The sequence below is a fragment of the Excalfactoria chinensis genome, chromosome 10, assembly GCF_039878825.1.
Source record: "Excalfactoria chinensis isolate bCotChi1 chromosome 10, bCotChi1.hap2, whole genome shotgun sequence".
In the NCBI taxonomy this organism is placed as follows: domain Eukaryota; kingdom Metazoa; phylum Chordata; class Aves; order Galliformes; family Phasianidae; genus Excalfactoria; species Excalfactoria chinensis.
The window spans coordinates 11,658,974-11,684,533 of record NC_092834.1 but is presented as its reverse complement, the minus strand read 5'-3'; the positions used below and the strand labels follow the sequence as shown (position 1 = coordinate 11,684,533).

The 25,560-nt window shown below is 35.0% G+C and overlaps 1 protein-coding gene across 1 annotated transcript in view; it reads right to left on the bottom strand.

Annotated features, from left to right (window-relative positions):
* Positions 1-25,560, bottom strand: part of UNC13C (unc-13 homolog C) — a 124,296-nt gene that overhangs the window by 72,507 nt on the left and 26,229 nt on the right. The window contains exons 5-9 of the mRNA XM_072345100.1: positions 23,290-23,368; positions 17,268-17,339; positions 11,141-11,360; positions 5,313-5,540; positions 3,258-3,399 (exon numbers count right to left, since the gene is read on the bottom strand). Coding sequence (XP_072201201.1) covers positions 3,258-3,399; positions 5,313-5,540; positions 11,141-11,360; positions 17,268-17,339; positions 23,290-23,368 — 741 coding nt within the window. The remainder of the gene's footprint in view (positions 1-3,257; positions 3,400-5,312; positions 5,541-11,140; positions 11,361-17,267; positions 17,340-23,289; positions 23,369-25,560) is intronic.

Here is a 25,560-nt window from a genome sequence, read left to right as displayed (position 1 = left end):
ATGGATTGGACATCTTCATGTTAAGAAATTAGACTAATCCCAGAATAAAACCATGTTCCTAACGTGTAGCCTTGAATTACTGATTGTCACAGACCAAAACTGTGTTTAATTGTTCATCCAGTTTAAATTTTAAACAGGAATTTTCTACAGTGGTATAGGGAGATCTAACACTGATGAGGCACTTACGTGACTCTTATCACTATATCTCTGCTATGAGCAGGTTTTGCTCCCATTTTGTTTCTTAGGGAGATGCCACACACAGAAAGTCATTAAATGGCATTACAGATAACATTTTATTCTCCTGCTACAGCATATATTTCCGTCTGATGTACACTTAGCTGATTAAGGAATGTCAGATGGTCAGGAATCACATGCTTTTCCCTGATATCCTTCCATCCTTACCACATCTTTTTTTTTTCCATAATTGAAGCATAACGATACTATCACTACCAACGTGTTTGCTCACAAGTTCATCTTGTCTATACCTTTATTAATCAATCAGCTTTGCTTCTATGTTTTTGCACTGTTCATATGCAAGGCCTCCAAACTTGTACAGACTTGTGATGAAAAAAGGGATGGGGTGGATGAATACCTATTTCTACTGGCCTACCCTGCAATAGTGAGATTTACTATTAAGCTTTTTCTGTATAATTTGTGTACCTTTACAGAAACAGCACCTCAGATACAGCATTATATAATGAAATGAACATTTTTAGTCTTTCTGTTAACAGAGAATTTTTCCTCATTCTGAAGTGATGCTGCTATAACTTTCCAATATTCTCAGTGAATTCTGCAAGCAATCAGCAGAGAAATTTTGTCTGTATCTATTAAACTGTGCAGGTACTGCTCTTTAGGGGAATTCTAAACAACAGCAAACTGGAGGCCTGAAATAGCTGCCAAAAAGCCTCACTTCATCAGAAACTCTAGACTGAAATATCTGAAATACAAAGCAGTTGAGCAGCTTCCCTGACTAACATAGAGACCAACTATCATTGTATCTAACCTACATGAATGCCATTCAGTGCAAGAAGATACTTTTTCTCATTACTATTGGCCATACAGCCAGAGAATGATCAGAATGCAATCTAATGTGTACAAATAGAAATTTTTCTCCCTTAAGAGTTATTGGAAATCTTCCCAGACACAATCAATTGGATTTTGTATCTTCAATGGCATTTGCAGCATACCAGGAGGAAATCTTCAACAATATCAGACATTAGACAAATTGTAACTGTTTAGTGATGACCAAGATCTTGGCCAGACGGTAATCGTTGTCTTCACAAAAACCTTTTCACTGATCTAATTTAAGTCAAATAGCATCTGCATTCGTGCACTGAATAGAGCAACAGATATCCCATGAAACTGTTTACTGGAGACATATGGTAGTCTAGTCACAACCAAAATAAAACTTGTAATATAAAATAATCATCCAGTTATACTAAAACTTTCTGGAATATACAATTGTAGCTGAGGTGGTAATGAGAGATCAGAGGAACGTGATCCCTACAGAGTCTGCAAGTCAGTCTGGAGAGGTACTTTTGCTAGAAAATGCTGCCAGAGAAAGATATCGACACTGAATCAACTGTTGAAAACAGTCAAGAAAATCATAAGAGTGGAGAAGATTCCATATGAGCGTTGGGTGCTGCTAATATATCAACAGACATTTCATGACAGTTTTTTTTCTCCATGTTCTATATGGACAGAAATAATGAGAACTGATGTCTTCAGAAAGGGAGAGAAGAAATTAAATAACATTACCGACTGAAAACAATTACTTTTCACTGTGGCAAGTGGCTATTGTGAATTGGTATTTTGCACAGGTTGAGAAACTAGAGGTTCTGAATCCAGGCAGGATCCTGAGCTGTCCTGTAAGATGCTTAATAAATTCTCAGATGCTTTTAAGGATGATACACTGCTTTTATAATCATCGGTACAGGGTTTCATTGATGAAGTAAGACCAAATTAAGATCCAGTTTTGGAAAGCATTATTAGTCATCAGCACATTAGGTTTCTATAGAGTAGATTATTAGAATGTAGTACCTGTTTGTATATATTATCAGTAAGAATACAAATAAGATTGCATTTTATTTAACAAAGATTGGAATTTCATACCATTTTAAAAATCATTTAATTTCATCTTTTCATAATTTACTGCTGTTTTGACAATATTCCATAAATTATCTACTAACTTTATATAATAATACTGCTACAGGTGCTTTACTGAACAATTTAAGCATCTGCCTAAATGAACAGTTCCCTTTATCATGAAATTTTCTAAAGAAAATTTCGGACTTAGTTTATCCTTTTGGAATCCCCAGCTGACTTTAAGTAATTAAGAGTAACTAAATGCACATCATATACAGTGGCACATAGTAATCAAACTGAGAAAAAAGTAAATGCTGAGATACTTTTGATACATGCAAAGGAAGAACACTAAACAAACCGATACCATTATTGGATCGGTACAACTCTCAGTCAGGAATGTGGTGTGCCCTAAAGCAATGTTTCAAAGGAAGGAACAATACAGTACACATGAATTGGAATTTCCTCTACTGTAACATCTCCTTCTGAAAGAAGTTCTGGGAACTCTGCCAGATTTACAACTGGCATGAAATCATATTGAAACCTTAGTCAACGTGTTACAGATGGGAACATCTACTTTGTGGTCAGGGTTGAACTTCAGTAATGTGCTGGCAACGAATGATACCATTATCAGTTCTGGGGCTGTAGCCAAGGAAAGGAGACAGAAGGATCTTATCAGACACTTCGGAACTGACCTCCAGACAACAGTCAGCCTTGGAAAGGATAACCATTTCAAACAACTCAGCCCAGTCTCTAAAGCGTACTAAGTAATCTCAGCACCCCAGTTTCACCAAGGGAAATCATGATGTTCAATAAAACCATGTTTCAGCTCTCACAGTCAGTGTCTGAGGCACGGGAATGCATTTACATCTACTATTAGCAACTAAGGTGAAACTGAATAATTTGTTATTGAAATTCCTTATAAAATAAGGAACCAAACAAACACCGTTAATAGGTTCACCAATAGAGATGGGTTGTATGACTACTACAGATACACTTGTAATAAACTTCTATGCTCTCCCCATTTAGAGCTAGTTTATTAATGCATGGTACTGTGCACATGCATGACACAGACAACAAACGCTTTCAAATTAAGTAAGTTTTCCACTTGGCAGCATTCTATTACCTAAACTTAAGATAAAAATGTAAGAAACAACATGACACTCTATACTTACAAATAGAATTTCTCATCCCATACTGGATTCAAGTTTCCAAAAATAGTCTTTGTTCTCCGTTTGGTTTTGCCAACTTGCACAGTCACGTATGGGTCACTTGAGCCAGTTTTGTCCTTAGCTTGTAAGCCCTGAGCACAAAGCACTGCAACAAAAGGAGTGAAACGTACTTTAGCCCTCATAGCCTTTATTGCCAAGAAATAAATGAGACAGTGACAGCAGCAACAGGAAACAAAGCCCTCAGAACGAGGACTGCTGCTTCAAAGATTTCTAGGTCATTTTTCCCAGCTTCTTTTCCTCTGGAGATAAATAAGATTTCTCTAACTACTTTTCTGGACTGAATAAAATCTACAAAAGTAGTTTGATAGAAGAATAATTTAATGAGTCAGGAAAAAGCACAAAACAAGTATTTTCCTTTCCATGCATAATTCAGAAACTCAAACTTTGGCTTAATCAGCACGGTAACATAATACTGTTGTATAATTTGGCTTCCATGTTATGATACCTCGAATCATATAATTTCTTCTTTTTAAAATCCAGATTCTTTTCTTTTTCCCCAAATATGAAAAAATATACAGAAATTTTAAACCCACAAACTTCCAAAAATCTGCAGAGCGGACTATGAAACTAGTCATGAGGAACGTGATTGTCATTTCTCTTCCTCACGTGAAAGACAAACTATGAAGGTTTTCAGAATACTTTCCATTCTAACATAAACAGGGTGACAGTTCGATTCATTTTTCTTTTACTGTTTATGTATTTATCAGCATTTATGCTAGTTCATGTTGAATATAGTTAATGTGGATATGCATTTTGTGGCAAGCATAAATCCATATAATTTCATTTTTCACCATTATTCATAAAGCTGGAAAACTCAAGGAAAACTGTCAAAAAGCAACTCATCACACTCAGAAAGCTGCAGCTAGAGCACTGGTGGTGGCTCCTAACATCTGCAGAGCTAGGTTTCATTATTTTGCACATATTGTTTAAAATGTCTCAGCAGAAGCATTTAGTAAATATTTTCTGATGTCAATCATTCTGGATAATGAAGCTCCCTCAGTGTGCTCAGAAAAATGAATGCATAAGAATGGCTGAGTATTCTTACTCAGCACATCAGCTCCCTGCGGGAGTTAAGCCATACCTGCTTAGCTGAGTGTTAAGAAACAACAAAACTAACATACAGTGAGTTGTGAATCACTGAACTGGTTGTCCAGGATCTCCATTCTCTGAAATCTAGTTTGGAGAAAGCCATGAACAAACTGTGTAACTCCCAGGTTAGCCTTCCTTTTAATAGAGGGTTTGAAAATACTTAACATAATTATCATAATTAGGCCAAGATTCCACAAAACTGAAATAGCAATGGGCTATATTTTCTTCTAAAAGAGATGAACCAAACCATTCAACAATGCAAGTGAGTTTTGAACCAACACTAGTAAACTGATGTTTACTCAGCAGATAGACAGCCTGAAAGCATTTGCATATTTGCTGAGTAACTTGCTAAGACTGCCCTTCATATGCCTAAGCATTCTGATTGCTTGGTTTATAAAGAGCAGTAGAGGACAATCCTGTAAATCTTTAATGCTATCAATGTTTGACCTTACAAACAATGCTTCAAAAATACCTTATAACTGTAGGGAAAATTGCCCTATAGACTGACCTGAAACACCAGATACAATCAGGATTGACTTAAATCATACATTTTAGCGAGGTTTTTATGCAGCATTGAGAAGTTGCTTGACCCTTAGTCAAGAAATAAAAATGGATAAGTCCCAGGATCAACGGGGTCATAAATTGTGCACTGCAGCATTCATAGCATGTCAGTTATCATGACCTTTAATTTAACACTTGCAACTGATCACCACTTGGTAAAAATTTTCTCAGCCATGAGAGTTATTGGTGGGAGGCAGAAGAAATTGAGTACAAGTTCAAATATTTATAGATTCACCAAGTATGCAATTTATCATGCAGATCCCATTTTAATTATAATAAATCTTATTCCTGAACAAGAATAATAGGAAGGAGAGAACTCTGAAAGCAAACTACTCAGAAGAAATTTACCTGTGATAGTTATTTTTGCTGACCATTTGGATGTTCCATCCAAAACACTTTGCTTTGCTGCTTTTGTATATTGTACAAAATCTTCTTTGGAAATATCGAACATTTCCTGGATCACTTCAAACACTTCTGGTCTATTTTTCTCTCTAATCTTCATTCTTTCCTTCATAGCACTAATAATGTTCTGTGTCTTATCTTCTGCACCATGTTTGGAACTTTTCTCAGCAGCTCCTAAAAAGGAGAGAAAAGGTCAACACATTTCTTAAAATGCTGCTCTCTTAGATCTTTCTCCCATTTAGATTCTTTAGCCAACTTTTCTTTTGGTACTGCGGCATTCAAAGCAGAGAAATGTTTCATATGGGCAATATCAAGCTACTTATAATTAATGTTTTTGATATTTCAAAGAATAACAATTGCCCAAGTTTAACACGACAAGTTAATATACACCTTCATTCAGTGAAATATGCAGAAATATTTATAGAACTAATACTATTCAGTACTGATCAGAACAGTGAAAACATCCAAATATCTAATGATTCTAATATGGTTAGGCATGCTGATTCCTACAGAAATGTGTACAGAAGTGTTCAGTATCTGAGTCTATTTGCTCTGAGCTTGCATTTGTCTTTAGTTAAAATACCATAATGTGTGTAAAATTACGTCTTCAAATTGCATTTACTTTTTTTCTCTAAGTCAGCGCAATGCAACATTTTCATTCCTTTCTTCTTTTAGAACAGGATGATACGGGAAACACACTTGTTCCATTATGACAAAAATATTAATAGCAAAAATAATATTTAAAACTGCTAATGTTTCCACTTTATTTTTCAGAAAATTTTAGTTTGACAGTAAGAAGATTAACCAGAATTCCTCCTGTGCTCTCCAACAGTGGAAATATAATGAACATTAGAACATAAAAAACCAGACATAGCAGATTCAGATGCTCATTTGACATTTTTCAAACACATCTCATTTGCTGACTCTGCCTATGCCCATAGAAAGTTTTTCATTCCTTCCTTGAACAGTGTTCATATATATGCATATACGTAGATATTGTAATTATCATATAAATCCTTTTAACTAAGGCATTCAGAATCCACTGCACTTAAGCATTTAGATTAGTCTGAGACTACCCTAACTGCCAAAACAGTTCAGTAGCAGTGACTTGACATCCTCAACTCCAGATCAGTGCACAATACACTGTTTCCCTTCTTTTTTATACAACATGAGTGAGCAAAGGAGCGTTTCACAAAGCTATGTGCTAACGGAGGAAATTCTGGCGGCTATTGAAGCCAACCTTCCATTCCCCATCTCTCGTAGAGTAAATGTGACTTTCAGGTTTCTGCTGAGTAGATTAAAGCAAATGCTTTTCCACGAGTTTCAGCAGTGGGACCATCCAGGGAAGGAATACTATGTCTAACAGAAAAATGAGAATCTGGAAAAAATGAGATGGAGTTAGAGAATCTTATGAAGTCTAGTTTTGCATACTAAGAATTATGTGAATCTCCATTACCCTGCTCTTAACAGCTGCAGGCCAGGGGTAGGATTCAAGGGAGAGATTTGTAGTCTCCTTCCTAGTATGAAGTAAAAAGATACAGATGTATTAATAGATAAAAACATCAGGGCAGAAGAAAGCAGTGAATCTTCTAACTAAAATCAATATATTTGCAACAAGGATGTTTGCTTTGCTGCAAAGGCGTGTGTCATGTACGTAGAAACTACACGATGGAACTGTCAGTTTTAGGACAGAACAACACCTGCTCGTTACGTGTTGATACACTGGTAATTATCCACATCTTGTCTGGAGTATAACATAACAGCACATGATGTTTTCACAGCACTATCTAATGTCAAAAACATGAGAACCAAACTTAATGGCAATCACTAAATTTTGATATTAAAACTCAGTCACACACCTGCGCTTGTGTGCTATCAAAATTCATGGTCTTTTGGAAAATGCTTCTTGAGTGACCACTCAACCAAATAATATATCACAAATAAAGAACAGACAGATTCCATTTCTCAGTAACAGTTCTCTTATTAGTAATTTCAGTAAATATATGAGGATGACAGAAGATATCAAAGTGTATTATCCAAGTGAGAATAACTTCTAGACTATATTAACCAGTGGTGGTATGTCAGGTTTAATCTGTAAAATAATTCCATAAATGAAATAAAAAGTCAAGCAATTTGCTAGTTTTGAAGCCCCAGAACAACCACTTCAGATTTTACTGCTGTATAACAGTATTTCAGTGTTGTACAAGGAGACCAGGTTTTATGATTTTGATTCATTACTCTTCCCAGGAGATTTCTGGAGAGATTTCTCTTTAGAAATTATAACCCACATCAGAATCACTTTAAAGCCAAAACAAAGTTCTCCTTGTAAAGTGTCATTTTTCTGTCAGATTAAGTGTTCCCGACCAATGTCTCTGCAATACATATTATCTTGCAGGTGGATACGAGGAAAGAAACTCAGATGTGTATTACAAACTACTGAAGCATAAGCTGAAACTCCCACCGTGCTAAGCTGGCTATTCCAATTCTTGATGGAAATTTAAGGCAAGATACAAGAATAATAAATACTTTATAAACAATATTATATTGCCATTTAACCAAAGTAGCACCAAATTTTAGCTCATGTTTTTGGATGATGTTCCAGGGCACGTGGCAGTGAGAGTCATAATCATCATCACCACTGCTACCAGCATCATGCACTTTTTTAAAAGGTTGTAAAAACATTATCTAGTTAGCATTCTAAAGAGCTCCTGAGAGGTACAAAGGAATACGGCTCCTTCTGAATGGAGAGTCAACTTAGGACAAAGATATGCTGAACAACTTGCACTGCAATTTCAGATATTTCAATACTTTGCTCAATCTAGAGGATCTCAGTTCATTTCTAACAATACCAACAGGCATAATTTTGTTTTTCTTGACTGCCTTTGTTGAGATTCTCAAAGCTTGCAATGAGCACCGAATCAACTATTGATACATCTAGACTTGGAAATCATCTTTCAGCATAAGATCTCAGCAAAATCTTAAATAACTGCAATCTTAACAATTTGCTTTCTTTATTGTTTTCACTGTGTCTGAAGTATCATTTCTCTCTCTCTTTTTTTTTTTTTTCCTCAGTGTCCTGTGATGTGCTAAAAGGGATATATATATATATATATATATATATATATATATATATATATATAGTAAAGGAGAAGGAGAAGGGCGTAAGTTCATAAAATTGAATAAATGTAGGATGGGATTCCATATATTTATGATATCAAACAGCCAAAAGGCTGTCAAAGTATTTTCCATAGCCAGTAAATCTCAAGAAATCTTGGAAATCTCTTGATCTAATGCACTTGAATGGGAAAAAACAAGTAATAAAAAGTTCAAGTGACAGAATAGTTTAGTTGGAAGTGACCTTCAAAAATCATGCAGTCCAACTACCTGACCATTTCAGGGCTCATCAAAAGTTGAATCATATTACTGGAGGCATTATCCAAATGCTTCTTGAATGCTGACAGGCATGGAACTTCAACCACATCACTAGGAAACCTATTCCACAGTTTTACCATTCTCACAATAGATATATGTTCCCTTATAGCCAGTCTTAACCTCCTCTGCTGCAGCTTTGTGACACTCCCATGTGTACTGTTACGGATATCCAGGGAAAAGAAACCAGCACCTCCCTCTCTGCTTCCCTTTCTCAAGACTAAACAAATGCAGTATTTTTCTCCAGATTAAACAAAAAAGAAGTATCTTCAGTTTCTTATAAGGCATGAGGATATTAAGAATACTGAAAAATTAGGAATTAATACAAAAAGAATTAAATACTACCATGAAATTAAATACTGATGGAGTTGGAGAACTATCTAGTAATTTTACATCAAGAGATGATCACTGGGCTGATCCGAAAACTGTGACAAGTCATTCCTGAAAGGTGAAGGAAATCAACGCTTTCTATTTTCATGTCCTTTAAAAAGTATGGATATAACATCATGAACATGTTGTGAATGGCAACTCTTTATTCCCATAGAAAATCTTACTGATTTTAGAGACTAAAAAAAATAAATAAAATAAAATCAGCACAGCTTTCTATTTCTACCAAATCACTTACTGTAACGGCTTTTATATCCTATGTTGCTGACAGCTATCAACGTCTTTATTTTGTGCAGTATTGATCAGACTAATTAAGGCAATATAACTTACATTGCACAATACGGTAACAAGTCCCTTTCACCTTAGGGACTAATACAAACACAGCAGGATTAAAATCAATTCTGATTTAATATTGCAGCTACTGTCAGAAAGGAGCATCTTGTTGAATAAGAGAACTCTAATGAACATAGCACTGACTTTTTTAAACCTAAATTAAAACAACCTAGGTATTGATCTTAAAGAGCTTGAGATGGTAATTTGTTTCTATGGCGTATGTTAGCAATTGCTACACATAAAAAAAACACAAAACCAACAAATGAAAAAAACAACCAATCAACCAGACAAAAGCCCCCAAACCAAAAAACTCCACAAGTTTGTAGGCCAATACGTCCTGGTGATTATGGGATATCCTAAATGATGACTGTGCTAAAAGCATCCATAGTGATAGGATGCTCAAAAACTACTGTTTATTTCTGTGAATCCAGGATCCTTTAGGTGTGTCTGTTGTTTTTTTTTTTTTTTGGTCTGCAGTTTGTCTTCTAGAAGTTTACTCTTTTAAAACTAAACTGTTCAAACTGTTCACTATTTCCAGACTTATTACGACAAATGTCTATATCATTTCTTTTTTTTTTTTTTTTTTTTTTTTTTTTTAATTTTTCTAGGCTCTCTCTCAATCTAACATTTCTAAAAGGGCATATGGCTCTTTGAAGTATTTCTTCCACTGTTTGGTCTGGCAATAGTCAGTGAGCCAGGAAAAAACTGGGGTGAGGTTTGCTTTGAAGAAGCGCAACATACAAAACAAAACAACAAAAAAGATAATTTTACACAATGTTTTTAGCCAAGCTTTAGCTATTACAGGGATGGATGCATCTCATGACAACTTCAGGTCTGTGGTATATAATACTATATTCATATGGTGTGTGTGTATATATATAGAGAGAGAGAGATTCTAACTGAAGGTGTTACACCATATCCAAGAAAAGGATTACCAGTTTTGAGTGAAAGATCTTAGCCCCTACAAAGATGAGTGACAATATCAGTACTTAGAATCAGATCCTGTACCCTTGAAAAACACAAAGTAAAACATGGGAGGTCGTGAACACAGAAATACAAAAGGTATTACACTCAAACCTTACTGACTTGCTTTCCATTCTGTAGAGACAGGAGAAAAATATTTTTAAAAAGCAGGGTATTTCATCTTAATTCTGGTCTGAAAGGTCATTTTACTGTTTTTCCCTTACACAGATGTGGTTTGGTATACTGAAGAAAAAGATCTGATTTACTCCTGTTTTTGTGTTTTGATTACTGAAAGCATCTTACTATGACTACAATGAATACTACGTTTCCTTTATCCTTCCACTGACATTCCTTGTATTCTGAGTCAAAACAAAATTAAACTTCATTGAAATAAATTCCTCTGGATGTTGCCATTTGCAATGCAAAGTACATAATATACCGATGCTACAAAACATCATTTTGTAACTGACCAGCAATGTCCAATACATTCCAAGGACAAAGAATAACATTCACAGTTTCTGGCTAGATCTAAGTCACTATAAATCAACAGGCCTTCACTAGTATCTGATGATTGGCCCCTTCACTTCAAGAAATATCTGATCATACAGATAAAATAACAGTGTCAAGTACTGTGAAGTGTTAGCTGTCCACAAAATACTCACTCTGCAAACAGTCAGCATTTAGGAGGTCTTGGCACTTTTCATGACATTTAACACCACATTCTGTGCATCTCATTCCTTGCCTGGCTATGCCCCAAAGTAGACCTTCACATTCGTAACAGTATGTAGGAGTTGTTGCTGTCCAAACTTCAAAGTTATGAGGTGTAGTTGATGATATTGGGTAGATCAAAGCCTGCAATGTCTTCTTGAAAACATGTATTTTCTGTTGAGCGAGAAAAATATATCAGGACTTGAGCTGAAGTACTGTTTCATGCAAGTGAACTGAAGTTAAACTGTATGTTATTAAGTATGTTATTACATATATATATGTGTGTGTGTGTATGTATATATATATATATATATATACACACATATGACATTTTAAATAAGTATGAACTAATCTCTGAAATACTAATTTTCTCATTGCCTTGCACTTTGAAGACCAATGAAGCCTAGGTTACATTTTGATAACAGAAATGGGAGAGTTAAGTTGGAAAAACTTTAGTCAATTATTTTATTATTAGTCCTATCGGTATTTTATATTTTGATTCAATAACTCAAAAATTCGGTAGCATTATATTCCCTGATAATGTTAGATAACAAAAAATCATTTCTCAACATTTAAACACATTTAAATAAATGGGATTATATACCTTTGTTATATAGTGTCTGCACAATAATTTTATCAAATGAAAGCAGGCTAATTTTATGGTTCCATTATTGTTATTATTTTGTATTCTCATAGTAGCATACTGACTGCCTCAATTTTGGGAACCAAAACTCTTTTTAACTAGTAAACTAGAATGGTTCAATACTCTTAAAAATACACACCCATTTTATGGACTTCTTTTTTGGCTTAGCAGCCATGCTCAGTTCTAGCAGGACAAGAGTCAGCTATTTGCTGATTAGTATTACAAACAATCTAAATCAGATCCACAGTGCTTAATGAGCTGTAAACTAACTATATATATATATACACATACACACATATAAATAAAACAGTCACTGAGGAACAGCGGTCTGCTCTGATTCATTCGTTCAAGTTTTGTTTTCAGCCACGCGGATCCTGGGATCCTGCTTTTTTTTTTCCCCCCTCCAAATCCAGTTGATTTATAGAAGATGAGAAAAACCCAGCAGTATGTAAAGCAGAAATTGGGCTGAACACACAAATATGACTGGTTCTTTTTCATTAAATGTACAGATGGCTGCTACAAATGTATTAGAAGCTCTCGACCTGTTCCCTTATCAATGAATAAATTCTCTCTTTTAGGAAAAGAGGCTGCACAATGTATTTCAGGAAATCTGTTCTCCCATCATTTCATCTTGTGCAGATATAACCCAAGGCAGCCATATGCTGGTTGCATGGCTGTAGCAAACTGAGGAAAAACATTTGGGAATGTGTATTATTTGTCAACGTGCTTTATCTCTACTTCTACATTTCTGATAATACATACAAAAAAAGCAAGGCTAGATTAGAATACCAGTTCAGAGGAATGAACATATTCAAAAGCTTGAGCTTAAGAAACAACAACTAGCTTTACTGTAGAGCTAGACAAACAAAAAAAGTATTTAAACTAGAGCCAACGAAGTGCAACAATTATTCAGTGAACTGCATATTTCTTCCACAAGAAGTGTTGTAGCTGCAATTGTTTTCAATTGATTATACTCTCTTAAGTGCTTGTTAACACTCTTAATTTTAACATTTCCTCAGCTGTGGGAAGCGCATTTCAAGTACAAGACATTATTCTCTCTAATAGTATGTTGACATGTTCTTGTACTTAATTCTTCTGTTTATGTGCCTACATCTCCCCTCAAATGTGGGATAACATCTCCCCTAAAAATAACTTGTAAAAATATATCTGCATAATATTGCACATTCATTGCCATCAAACAGTGAATTTACTGCCTTGAAATCATAAATGAACAACTTCATAAGTTCAAGCACTAGAAGTAATAAAAACACATGGTGTTAAGTGGCTTAGGCTGCAAGAGCTCTGATTGACATCGCTAGTTACGTTCTAATAACAGCTTTTACCCTGTGAAGTCAGACATTTCATTGATCCTAGCATCTGAGAACACTGTAAAACCAGGAAGAGATGAAAATACAGCAGGAATGACCAAAAGCTGCATTCTAACTTTAGCTTTCCTACAACATTAGCCACTTAACAGCTCCTCAGAAAGCAAGCAAAGTGCACTTTGGTTCAGGGACTGGGGCAGCCACAACCACCTAATTTCCTTGTACATATATCCATCCCCCATCTCACATGGAGACTGTGGAGACCAAAAAGAAAACCTCCAAAATGACCCAGAGTTAATTTATGCCACTTGCTGAGGAATTGCGTTTCTTAGAAACCAGAAGCCATCAGATCTTTGAAGATTTGTGTGTAGATCATTCCTACCCTCCTGAACTCTGTCAGTATCAGAATAAATCTAAGGCTTACACCCGATTAACAACACTGATTTTTTATTTTTTTTTTCCCATAAAATATAAATCATTTTGGAATTCTGCCAGCAACTTTCATCTGCTTCTGAAAGGGCAACAGGTAATGAAATAGCACAGCTCAACAGCTCAACCTTGAAATAAACATCTGAAGGTAAATGATGTTTTCAGCTGAAAGACACAGTCTTTAGATGAGTTTTGCTGCTGAACATGATATTTCCCTTTCTAACTGCTGTACTGTTAATAAAACAAAGTACAGTTGTAAAGGAAAATCCTATTTATTTCGCTGTCCAGAGGCTTTCTTTCCTAATACCCTTTTCTATTTTAAAGTTTACACCATGCGCATTCACTGAACTCTAAGCATGGTAACTGCATAGTTAACGTGCAGGAGGATGTATCTGCTTATCTTTCCAAGTGACGTTTATTTTTGTTATATTTCACTTCAGATGATTTATCAATGTCACCCAAGACATTATTTTCACAAACTTGTTGCTCCATCTCTTTGCTCAGCAAAGTAATTAAATGGATACTGAACAGAAAACATATGCTTCAGTTTCACTGAAGTTAATGCTTTAACAGCACTTAAAAGGCCTTTGAATCAGTGCATGAAAACACAAACTCACTGTGTCATGAGTGAGACACTCACTAGTATGTTACATAATAAGTGGGTGGCAGTGGGTGGCATTTATCTTCATTTATTAATATCTGAAGTGTCATTGGATCTTTTTAAAAATAAAAAGTTATTAGTTCCAGTAATTCCCATACTGAAAGCATTTGGATAATGATTTTAACCATATTTTCCTCCTTAAACAAACATTTATGCTTTTAAAATTATATTTGCGGTCGGTTTCTCCACTAATGTTTTTGTTTAAAGATTTCTTAAGAAATATCTATTTCTAAAACAATTCTTCATGTAGTCTGGCTCAGACTGAGATTAAAAGAGCATAACAGCATAAAGACAAATTCAGTACATTTTTCTCTTTCAGTTTCTTCTTGACTGTATTACATTAGGTTTTCCTGACTGACAATTAGCAGTGGAGAAACCTTTGCACTGAGCTGTCCCCTGAGATTTTCTGTTGGTTTTCCATTTTTCTCCTGAACAGTACATCTTCATTCATAATCTACAAGTGAGTCTGTATTACTCCTTCTGCATCTGCTAGCAATTTATACCAGCTCCATTAATGTACACTTCCAGTCCTCTAGCACCTGGATGTGATAGTTTTTGCACGAGGTCAGACATGCATGTAAGTAGTTGAACATGGACTTATTACAAAAAACTAGTAATGTTTATGAATGATATCTGCCTGCTTAGTAGATGTTATTTAGTAAAACATATGGAATATCTTAAAGTTTTTCCACTGAACTCAGGTATTTTTGTGTCAGCTACAACATGGCTGGAAAAAGTTTGATTTTGCGTTGATTCCTTGACATAAGTCTGTTCTCTAGAACTTTCCCTGTGCTTCACACTGCTTCTTAAGATTCCACAGTTGTTTGTTCTATCGACCTTTCTTGCTATTTTGAGTATACAGAACAAAATAAATACTGTTTCTACTGAAAAATCATTCCAGACAGCAGCTGCCTCCTCTCTCATCAATCCATCTCTGAGAATCAGCAAACTGTTCCTTTATGATTACCATATAAGCATAAAAGTTTCACAACAAATCAGAGAGGAGTGATGGATGTGCATCTTTCCACTGTGTTTTCAGTCTGCTTTTCTATTCTTCTATGGACCTTAACAGCATTAAAAGAAAAATTCAGCACTTTATTTTTGGTGTAGGGTATGTTCTAGAAGATTCTATGCGCATAAGGATGTTGAGAGACACAAAAGAAGCTTTTGTTCCTTCAAAATAGTAACCTTTTTTTTTTTTTTTTAAGCATGATGAGCTCAGCCATGTAAATTTGCAAGCATCACAATCAAGAATTTCCCAAACTAAACATCATCTGTCTTGTTTTTGTTCATAGTAATTCTCTTCTGCAAAATGTAAGTGAAATAAAAACTGGATAGCAACACCCAGATTTTACTATGTATGAGAACGTGACTTTCTTCAAAAGACCATCCTGGTAAGTTCTTGCATGAAGTAAAACTTTCCTCGTCTAGGATCACATTTGTTATTGATAGGAATTATGTTAACAGAAATCAAAGAATGTCTCAAGTCACCTGCCTGAAAAAAGCCTGCACAGAAACACTTCAGAGAGATCTCACTCTTAGTGAGAGTGTGTTTCTCTTTAGATGTTAAAAACAGGCAGGTAAGAAGGATGGTGCAACTGGACACCCTAGATTTAAGTTTCCTCAAATAACTGTTTTGTGAAACAAAGGTTTTTTGCAGTCAATTCTGACTGTCACAAATGTAAGCAGCAGGAGCAAACCTTGGAGGTAATTCAGCCACCACTGTGGGGCAGATTGTGGGACTGGGTTTATAATGACATTCATAAGCAAGTCTGGATCATAGAGCTAAAGTTGTAACAACAATAGACTGTTTTCCTAGAATTCTTAGCAGAAGGCATCATAGAAATCCCCATATTTCATTCTCCCTGTAAGGTTTTTACTGCAGAAGTTTTTCTATTCTATTCCCCCCCCCCCCCCCCCCCCATTTCTCCATACTTTCATGCTTTCTGCTAATTCTGTGGCAATGCAAGAGTATTTAGGCATAGCTTTCTTTTTTATTTTTACACCCACAAATTTCTGTGTTAAGAGAAATAGTGAATAACTGTTACATGCATATTTTCACTGTATAATTCAGAATTGCATAGACTCCATATAGAACAGACCTTATTTGCTTGTTCTTCTCTTGCATGTGATATCTGCATTTTTTATGCCTTGTTTATACTTTTTGTGATTCTTAGCATTGTTTACCAAGCCACGCAATGGGGCCATGCAGCAGCATAAAGAATCCTGGGATATTCCTGTTCATTTTTATCAACTCTTAACATTCTGTTTGTCTTTTTGGCTTGCCTTTGGTACTAAACTATCATTTCAGAGAAATATCTCTAACCACAAGATATATTTTCTAATGGTACTAACAGTAGTAATAGACATTGTATTAATGAACAGCTGATTACATTTCTTTCCTCATGTTACTTTTCAACTAGAGGCACTGAATTCTATAGCCTCGCTATTTAATGTTCTGAATTTTCCACGCAATTCTGCACATTTAGCTTCATTTGTGAGGGTCAACATTTTGCAATAATGCAAAGTGTTTTGAGCAGCAGTCAGAGAGGGAAGTTCAAATAGCACAGCGTATCGGTGCACTTGCAAAAGACAACAATCAAGTGCCATCACAGTGGATCAGACAGTAAGTAGAATAGGAAAGTTCAGTTGTAAAGAAACTTCAAAGATTATCTACTCCAACTTCCTGAGCTCTTTAGGGCTATCTAAGTGTTAAAACATGTTATTGAGCACATTATTCAAATGACTCTTGAACACGGGCAGGCACTGTGTATCAACCACCTCTCTCAAAATCCTGTTCCAGTGTTTGACTGCCTTCATAGTAACTATTTTTTCCTAACGTTCAATCTGAAACTTGGCTGGTGCAGCTTTCTGTCATTAAGATCCCTGAAAGTTCATGAACAAAAAAGGAAATGCTTATGCATGCAGTTTTACTGTTTAAGGATGAAATAACTCCTAAGCAGCTTTGAACAAAAGCACCTCAATTATTCAAACGAATTAGACCTGCCACCAAAATCACTTACCATTTCCTCATTGTCTATGGAGGTCCGGATGAGCATGGCCATAGAAATACCAGATTTTCGAGCTGCAAGTGTCTGCATAAAGCAAATAAAAAACAGTTAAAAATTATCCTATAACATAAGCCTTGGAATCTAACGAAAGTCAAGCAGATTAGATTATGCTAAACTATTTAAGCATAACTGCAGGAGTTACAGAAAGTTTTAGCTAATGTTTGTAGTGCACAACATTTGAGTTTTCAGTACACAGTGGAAACGTGCTTTCCATCATCATCACCATTTCTTTCAGCACTGCCTGACTGAGCTGCCATTTCTAATATAAAACCTGTTATAGAGGGGTCGTAACTCAGGGTTGGTTTTGTTTTTGTTTTTTTTCTTTTAATCACAGGCTGTCACTGTTTTTCTGCTTTACCAATCAAGTCAATGTGGTAAAAAGACAGCTATCCTGCCCTAATTTGGAAACTGCCTGCACTTGCAGCAACATGGGAGATCGTTTTGCAAGTCTTACACTTCAGGTTGTCAGTCCAGACAGTAACTTGTAATTCAGTCAGCCCCCCCCCCCCTTTTTTTTAACAGCACATATATGTATAAATACCTGCCTTAAATAAAAAAGTCAGTGACACCTAAAACTTCTTCCTCAAAGGCACTTAATGTTTATTCAGTGCTATGAATAGCAATCTGAAGAAATACTCTGGTTATTCTAAGAAGAAAAAGGGCTCAGCCTCTATTCTCTTGATCACAAGGGAGGTATATTAACATCTGCCAGTTCATTTCTGCTACAAGGATTACAACCTTGTTGTCCTATTATGGTTAATATTACATGCGAAAAATGCCTTTTTTTCTTTTAAACTCTTAATGGGTTAACCAAATCTGTGACATCAAATTGCTATCAGTTTACCATTCTTAAGTACTTGTATCTTCATGACCATCTCTTGATTTTATTTCTGCAAATATGGCAAATCTCATCAGTTTGGGCCAGCAAGATTCAAACAAATTATAGGAGAGAAAACCCATACCTTGCTTTTTCAAACTTTCTGCAACAGTACCAAACTCTACAGTACCTACATATCAAAGTGATAAATGGCAAACAAAAGAGGATCAAGAAGAATAAAAATATTCATAATGAATGGAATTTTGGGTTGAAAATAATGGCTAATATTAAAGATAACTATCTTCTCAACCCTCATGAAGTATATGTTTCTTCTCCAAGCCTTGGAAAGTAGCAATTCACATTTAATTCCCTGAAATATATTGCTTTTATAGTTTTTATCTCCAATATTCATATCCCTTACACTCACGAAAGTGATTATTTTTTTTTGTTCTGTGATATAGCCATTCTAGGCTATAGGGCAACGTGGACTATATATCAGGGCAGGAATACAAGAGTGATAGGAACATTAATCTTGAATGACAGTAGTGAATGATACTAGGTTGTGTTCTCAGCAATCTATCTGTTAATGCATGTGAGCCAGCAACATAGCAAGTTACACACTATTTTCCTGTAAGAAAAAAAATCAAATTAGGGAAGTAATTTTGATTCTTCCATGTGTCTGCAGGTCTCAATCTCCAAGAGCTGTGCCTGAAATCATGTAGCTCACAGTTTTAATCAGAAATGTGACTAAAATCACAGTACAGTGTCCTATACACAAACAGATCTGTAGGCTGTTCTTAATGAAGTCTGTAATGCTGGGGCATAATAGAAGATAGAAGCTCTGTGAGAGAGCAGAAAAAAATGACAGTCATTATGGATTAAAATTGATTGTTTCTATTTATGCATGTCAGCCAGAATGAAATACATCTTCAAGAGAAGGGATGCAAAATGTTTTTGTTCTCAAATGCTTTAGATGGTAATAAATCAACAGCTAAAAGTACAAAACTGAAATAGATGGGTGTCTTTTCTTAAGGATGGGATGAAACAAGGAGTGACTGTTTTCCAAAGAGGGATGGAAAGATGCTGCCTGATTCATTTATGGGAAATAAGGCGACAGATACCAAATGTACCAAAATAAATAAATAAATAAATAAATAATGTTCCCCATATTCCCTCCCAAAAATATAAGCAAGGATGAAGGTTTCTGTAGCTAGTCATTTCAAACCTCCATGGAAGAAGTCCAAATTGCCAGAACATCAGAAGAAGAGGGTGAGAAACACTATTTTCCATTGACAGGAGATAAAACTGATCCAGCAGTTTACAGTTGCTTACCCATTCAAAATGGTGTTCAGATACCATGTCTCATGTCTATCAGGATATGATAATTTGAGTTTAACAGAGTAAAAATTGTCTATGTAGGTTCTATTTTATCTTGAGAATATTGCCAAAATTTAGTTAGAAATTTATAAAAGAAAAAAACCAACAATCAAATGAGCAAAACCGGTAAGGTGGTTATAAATGAGAACATCATCTATAGAATTTAAAATAGCTTATGTTCCCCTTTGTGCTCATGAATTTTACGCCCCCTAAAAACTTGTAACTATACTATCTTATGTATTACCTCTAAATTCGCCTTAGCAGATTAAAGAAATAAATTAATATAACTGGAAACCATTCTAGCAAATTCAATGAAAATTGTAACTATCAGCACAAGAGGATCAGACTCAAGCTACAATTAAGTTTTAAAGGAAAATTGTGTGGGTGAAAAAAGAGCCACCTGTCTTGACAAAATAGAAGAAAGCTGAGTTTTGAGAAGCTAAAGTAACAGGGAGGAAGAAGAAGGCAAGCTAACATGCCTGTTATTCACAAGTGTAGGCTGTGCCATGCAAAACTCATTCCTCTCTTTTTGAAAACTGATTTCAGTTTTGCTGCTGATCTTTTCCTTTACAAGCTTTTTCTTGAACAGGATCTAAAGATCATTTGCACCAAAAAGAATGAACATGTTTACAACAAAATATTTGATCATGCTTTACAAATGCTGCTTTTATTTTTATTTTCTTTTAATGTAATGCAAAATCTATCCAGTGGAGCAGAGCATCATAAATGTCCATTTTCAACATCTAAAAGCTGCACTATTTCATAACTGTTTCTATTTAAGCAAGTAGAGGTAATTCATTACTCTAAAGATCCAGATTCCATTATTTGGAAAGGCAGACACGGTGCTGGTCTGTGCATGTTTTTTTAGGGGGGACTGGGGGGGGGAGAAAAAAGGTACTGTTCATAAATTACTTGCCTCCCTTACATTGACAGAAACAAAGACTAAACCACAGTGAGACAGATGAACAGGGCCAGCTAACCTTGTCCATGACTGGCCAGAAGACTATGGTCATACCTACATGGTCAACATTAACTATTAACTTTTAATCTCTGCTAGAAAGGCTGCTGTTTTTGTGATTTTTAACAAATGTTTTCAAATCATTACGAGGCACTAAAGAACACCACGGAACACATAAATCAACAATATTAAGGAACTATTGAAAATTACTTTAATAATATTTAAGAAATACAAAAAATTCTAGACAAGCAGTTAAAATGTGGTAAAAACACAGTCCAGCAACATCAGGAATTTAGGTAGGCATAAACGTGAGTCATTTCTTACTCTGCAGTATCTCATTTGGAATAGGTTCTTCAGTAGAATGTTAGGTCTTTCTTAGTGTTCATTTTAAAAGAAAACTGGATTTATCAAAATGTGAAGTTATAGAAACAAAAGGAGTTAAAGGAATCCTCTTAAGAAATTGTACATTATTTTGAAAATGTAGATAAGATGCTGAGAAACTATGGAGAGGAAGGATGGAAACCATGCAGAGGAACAGGAAGTGCAAAGGGAACAGGAGAAAAAGCAGGAACCTTTACAGACACAGAAGACAAGGGAAAAAGAAAATATTTCCATATGCCATTAATTAGTTTTCAGACTGAATTAAATCATAATACCTAAGTGTCTTTATCTCTAGTGGGAAGTATAGGTTTTACAAGAGAGAACAAATAATCCAATTGATTGGAACAAGAGAATTACAAATTAGGGAACACTTCTAACCTCTAGATATTCAATATGGTTGTTCAGTTCCAGAGGGACATGACTGGGTTCTAGACAATCTTCTTATGTTATCAGAAAGAACAGTTGGATTACATAGATAAGTGTGAACTTTTTCTACTAATTTTAGCATGTATGATGTGGAAAACAAGACATCTACATAAGTCATAATTTCAATTGGGATTAAATGCTTGGTCATAAAATAGGTTCTCTTTTTTGCAATAAATTGCCAACATATAGAAGGACATGCATGAAATTTCTGAGACCTATTATGAATATGCTAGAATATTTGTCAATATAAAAGCACTTACCATAGCCTGAAAAATCCAGACATAATAGGAAAGAAATTAGAGAATGTTAATAACTTGTCTGATTTATTATAAAATAAAAATTGATATCTATTTCATTCACTGTCAAAAGAAATCAGCACTCATTTCAAGCAGTATTATTTTTATGTCACTGAAATAGTCACTGAAGTAAACAGAAAAAAGGTTATTCACAGTGTTTCAGATCCTAGAAAGATTCCAGAATTAATTTCCTAAATTAAACGAGTTATTTTCAAATCAAGGTAATGAAACTTTAAAGCTCAAAGGAGATAGCTTGTAACACACGTATTTTTCAAATATAAATAATATCTCAATATTTCATCCTAGATCTGAAATAAGTTTCTTATAACTGGGTAAACTAATTTTAGATTTACAGCAGATTTACTAGAACTGAGATGTACTGTAAGCTTCTGTATTAAAATAACAATATGTTGTCTAGCTATAGATTAAGAGACAAATTATATGTTCATAATTATTAAATTCCAGAATAAGTTGCAGTTTTACAAATCTTACTTTCAGTCTGAATTATAAGATGGAATTTCTTCAGCAGTATTTATGCTTGAATGACTGGACACCAAAACAGTAAACCATACCTCTGATTATATTAGAATAATCAAATGCAAGTTTTAGTCCATCTCTACACAAAGTCATCTTTTAATTCCATTTTTGATTATGTTTTTCAAAGACAAGGATAATTAAGATTTTGATACCTTCACTCATAATGAGATAAATTTATCTGTAAACAGTTCCAACAACTTACGATAAAGCAAAGTGCTTTATATTGCTTAAAAATGCCTTCCAATGCAGCTGTAGATTACACTTGTATAACACATCATGCGGTAGAATAGCTACTGTCAGAAAGATGGTTTCAATGACTACAGGTTCTACTATGCCATAAATTTCAACTTTTGATTGTTTTCAGAAAGAATTTACTCTAAAACTGTTGCTATGCTTTCTTGCTGTGATGCAGACTTCATGATGTCTCACAGCAGTTTAACTGACTGAGAAAAAACTAAGCAATAACTTGGGAAAGGATGGAGAAAACCATATTTATAAATTTACTTTAGCTGCCTCTATTTCAGTTCTCTATCACAAGAAACTGTTTTGAGGGCTCACTGCTGCCAGTGACTAAATATTTCTTTTATGGAATTAAGAACTCTGTACTTCAGAAAAACAAAAAGAGAAATGTGAATGGCACTTAACGTTCTTCAGCACAGAGAAAAACTACTTGATCTTGTTTAGACTAGAAGTCAAAATAAATCTTAAAGTAACTTCCATCCCTTTTCACTTCCTGAAATGTATTTGCCTTGATCATTATTGCCTACAGTGACTGCTAAAATAACATCTCACACTGAAAATGCATCTTTAAAAAATTCATATTGAAGTCAATGTTACCTCTTAAAAATATTTTTCCTCTTTCAGAATCATAACAAATCAACCAGTCAATAGCTCAAGCACTCAAGAACAGCTTCTTCACATAAGCTATTTCAACATTAATATTGGTTTGTTATTTCAAAACATGCACATTGCCTGATTCCACAAGTATTATCTAAATATTCAGTGAGATACTCAGACTTAACTGGTATAACAACTGTAACATTGACTTTTCCTGGTCTCAATCCAGATACTTTTTCCCATAAAACAATCAATTGTAGACAGACACGCACAGCAGTAGTTAAAAGTAAGATCTAGACGAGGAAAAAAAGAACGGACACTTTCATGGCATCAGAAGTTACTTACCACATCTCGAACAATGGGGAAAGATTTCTTTCTGCGAAGGTCTGGCATGCTATCAATTCCATATAGTCCACGGCCAGATCTGTACAAGATGAAAAGGTAAGGAAGATAAAAATCTGGAGCTTAATTGCTTACATTCTCAAGTACTGCACAAGGTATCTTTGTGCACAGATAAAATTACCAGTTTCCAGCTATAGGAAGTAATCTAATTCTTATGAGCATTAAAGTTTAGCAAGTCTTCATAAAAGAGAGATTAATAATTTTCCCAACACTAAGAAATATCTGACAAAGTTGTCAAGCATTCATCTTGTTAAGAATCCTTTAACCAGAAGAGAATTCAGGAAGTTCTTTCAGAAGGGTTCTGCTCTAAACTGTTGGTAGTATTTGTAATAGTTCATCACAGGAACTTAGTTTTTGTTTTAAAGTAGCCAAGGTGATTAGAAAACAATATATATTTGTCTTATAAGGGAACAAAGGCTGAAGTTATATGTGTTCAGTCATATTTTGGTGTTAGAAGGTCACATTATTGGTCACCAGTGAAGGAAAGACTGGATGACTGCCAGCTGCCTTCCTACCAGTGGCCTTGCAGTGGATTAATAACTTCTACCTGAGCTATTGCTTCATAGTCTTTAGTACAGAACCATTTTCCCTCTCATAGATATTGTTCAGAACACAGCAATGCATTCAGCTCACACATAAATAATCATCAGTTAAGCTGTCATTCTATGCAATCACTTGCCTTCACTTCGTCTCTAGCAGACACAGGACAACAACAAATTGATTATTTAAGAGTTTTACCAACCCAAGGCTCTCCTACTTGGAAATAATATTCTTTGTTATTTCTATTATCATTTTTAAACTAAACAGGAAGCTGGAGAATTCTGAAGTTCAAAAAGCCACCCGAGGGACAAGAGGATGAAGAACAGAGAAAAGCATAAATACATTTTTCATGGAAGGAGAATGAGTTCCAGTGAAAGATTTAGGAAAGAATTGGATCTGCCTTATTCTTGGCATTTTATAATAAATTAGATCATGCCAATCTGTACTTAGGTAGTGAAAAAAAATAAAATCCTAGAGATACAAAGAGGTTAAAAGTAAGTCACGTGAATGGCTTCAAAGCATTAGTATAAATCCTTTTCACTTAGCCACAGCAGCAACAACAGTAGCCCATTTAGTCTTATGCTGCCAGCCTTCATCAGGTCCACACTGTTCATTCAAGTGAAATTATTCTTTCTTTTTTATTGCAGATAAACACGGGACTGGAAAGTTATAATCAAAGGACCTAAGATGGACTCTGATGAAAACTGTAGCTTCCAATAAAACCTGATTTTTTTTTCTCTGAGGCCGGCAATTTTGTACAGATACGTATCCTGGCAGTGAAACACATAGTACCCTGCGTTGTGTAACTGCTAAGTAGCCTGACTGGGGGAAGGAGATGGCAAATGATATGCATATATGTTTATGTAAACACACATTTTTTTGTGGATAAGAAATTACTCAAATGCATTTTTCTTTCAGAACATATAAACAGAGAGACCAGCTACTACACTATTTGAATCTCTGTAATTGGAAACTGTACCTCTGTAGGGTATCCTCTGTGGTATACTTGATATATCTAATTGTCTAGAAGCCTTGGGAGAACTGGGAGGTTGGAACCAAATCACATATCATCTCGACTGACATTTTGATTCACCTTATATTTACTAAATGGTTCTCAGAAATAGAAATTCTCATTTTTTCACTTTAATATCCATAAGCCATGCAGAAAATAATATGAAGCAATTCTATTCTAAGTGACATTCAGCTGAATATCTTGATTCAGCTGGGATACAGCAATATATATTATAAAGATCAAACAGTTAGTTGGTGGAGTGGAACCTCAGTGACAGAGAAAATGAATGCAAACTCATTTCCTTGGAAACCAGCATTTGTTAGAACCAGGCATACACTTAATATTTCATAATTTTAGTTAAGAAATAACAATTTCCAGAGTCATAGGGAGCATAGAAGATCATGGGATTTTAAAGCTATTAAATTTTTCCCAAAAGAATCATTAAGACTGAAATTCCGGAGAAGCAGCCTGTAATTCTAATTTCCATCTGTGATCCTGGAATTGAGTAAAAAAAATAACACTGATAGCATGCAGGAACATGCAAGTTATTGTCTGCTAGTGCAAAGATGTATATCACCTTGAGGGAACAAAATACCCATCTTCAAGTAAATGCTTGCTAGCCAGTAAATTACGTCTATTAAAAGCTGTAAAAAAAGAGGAGC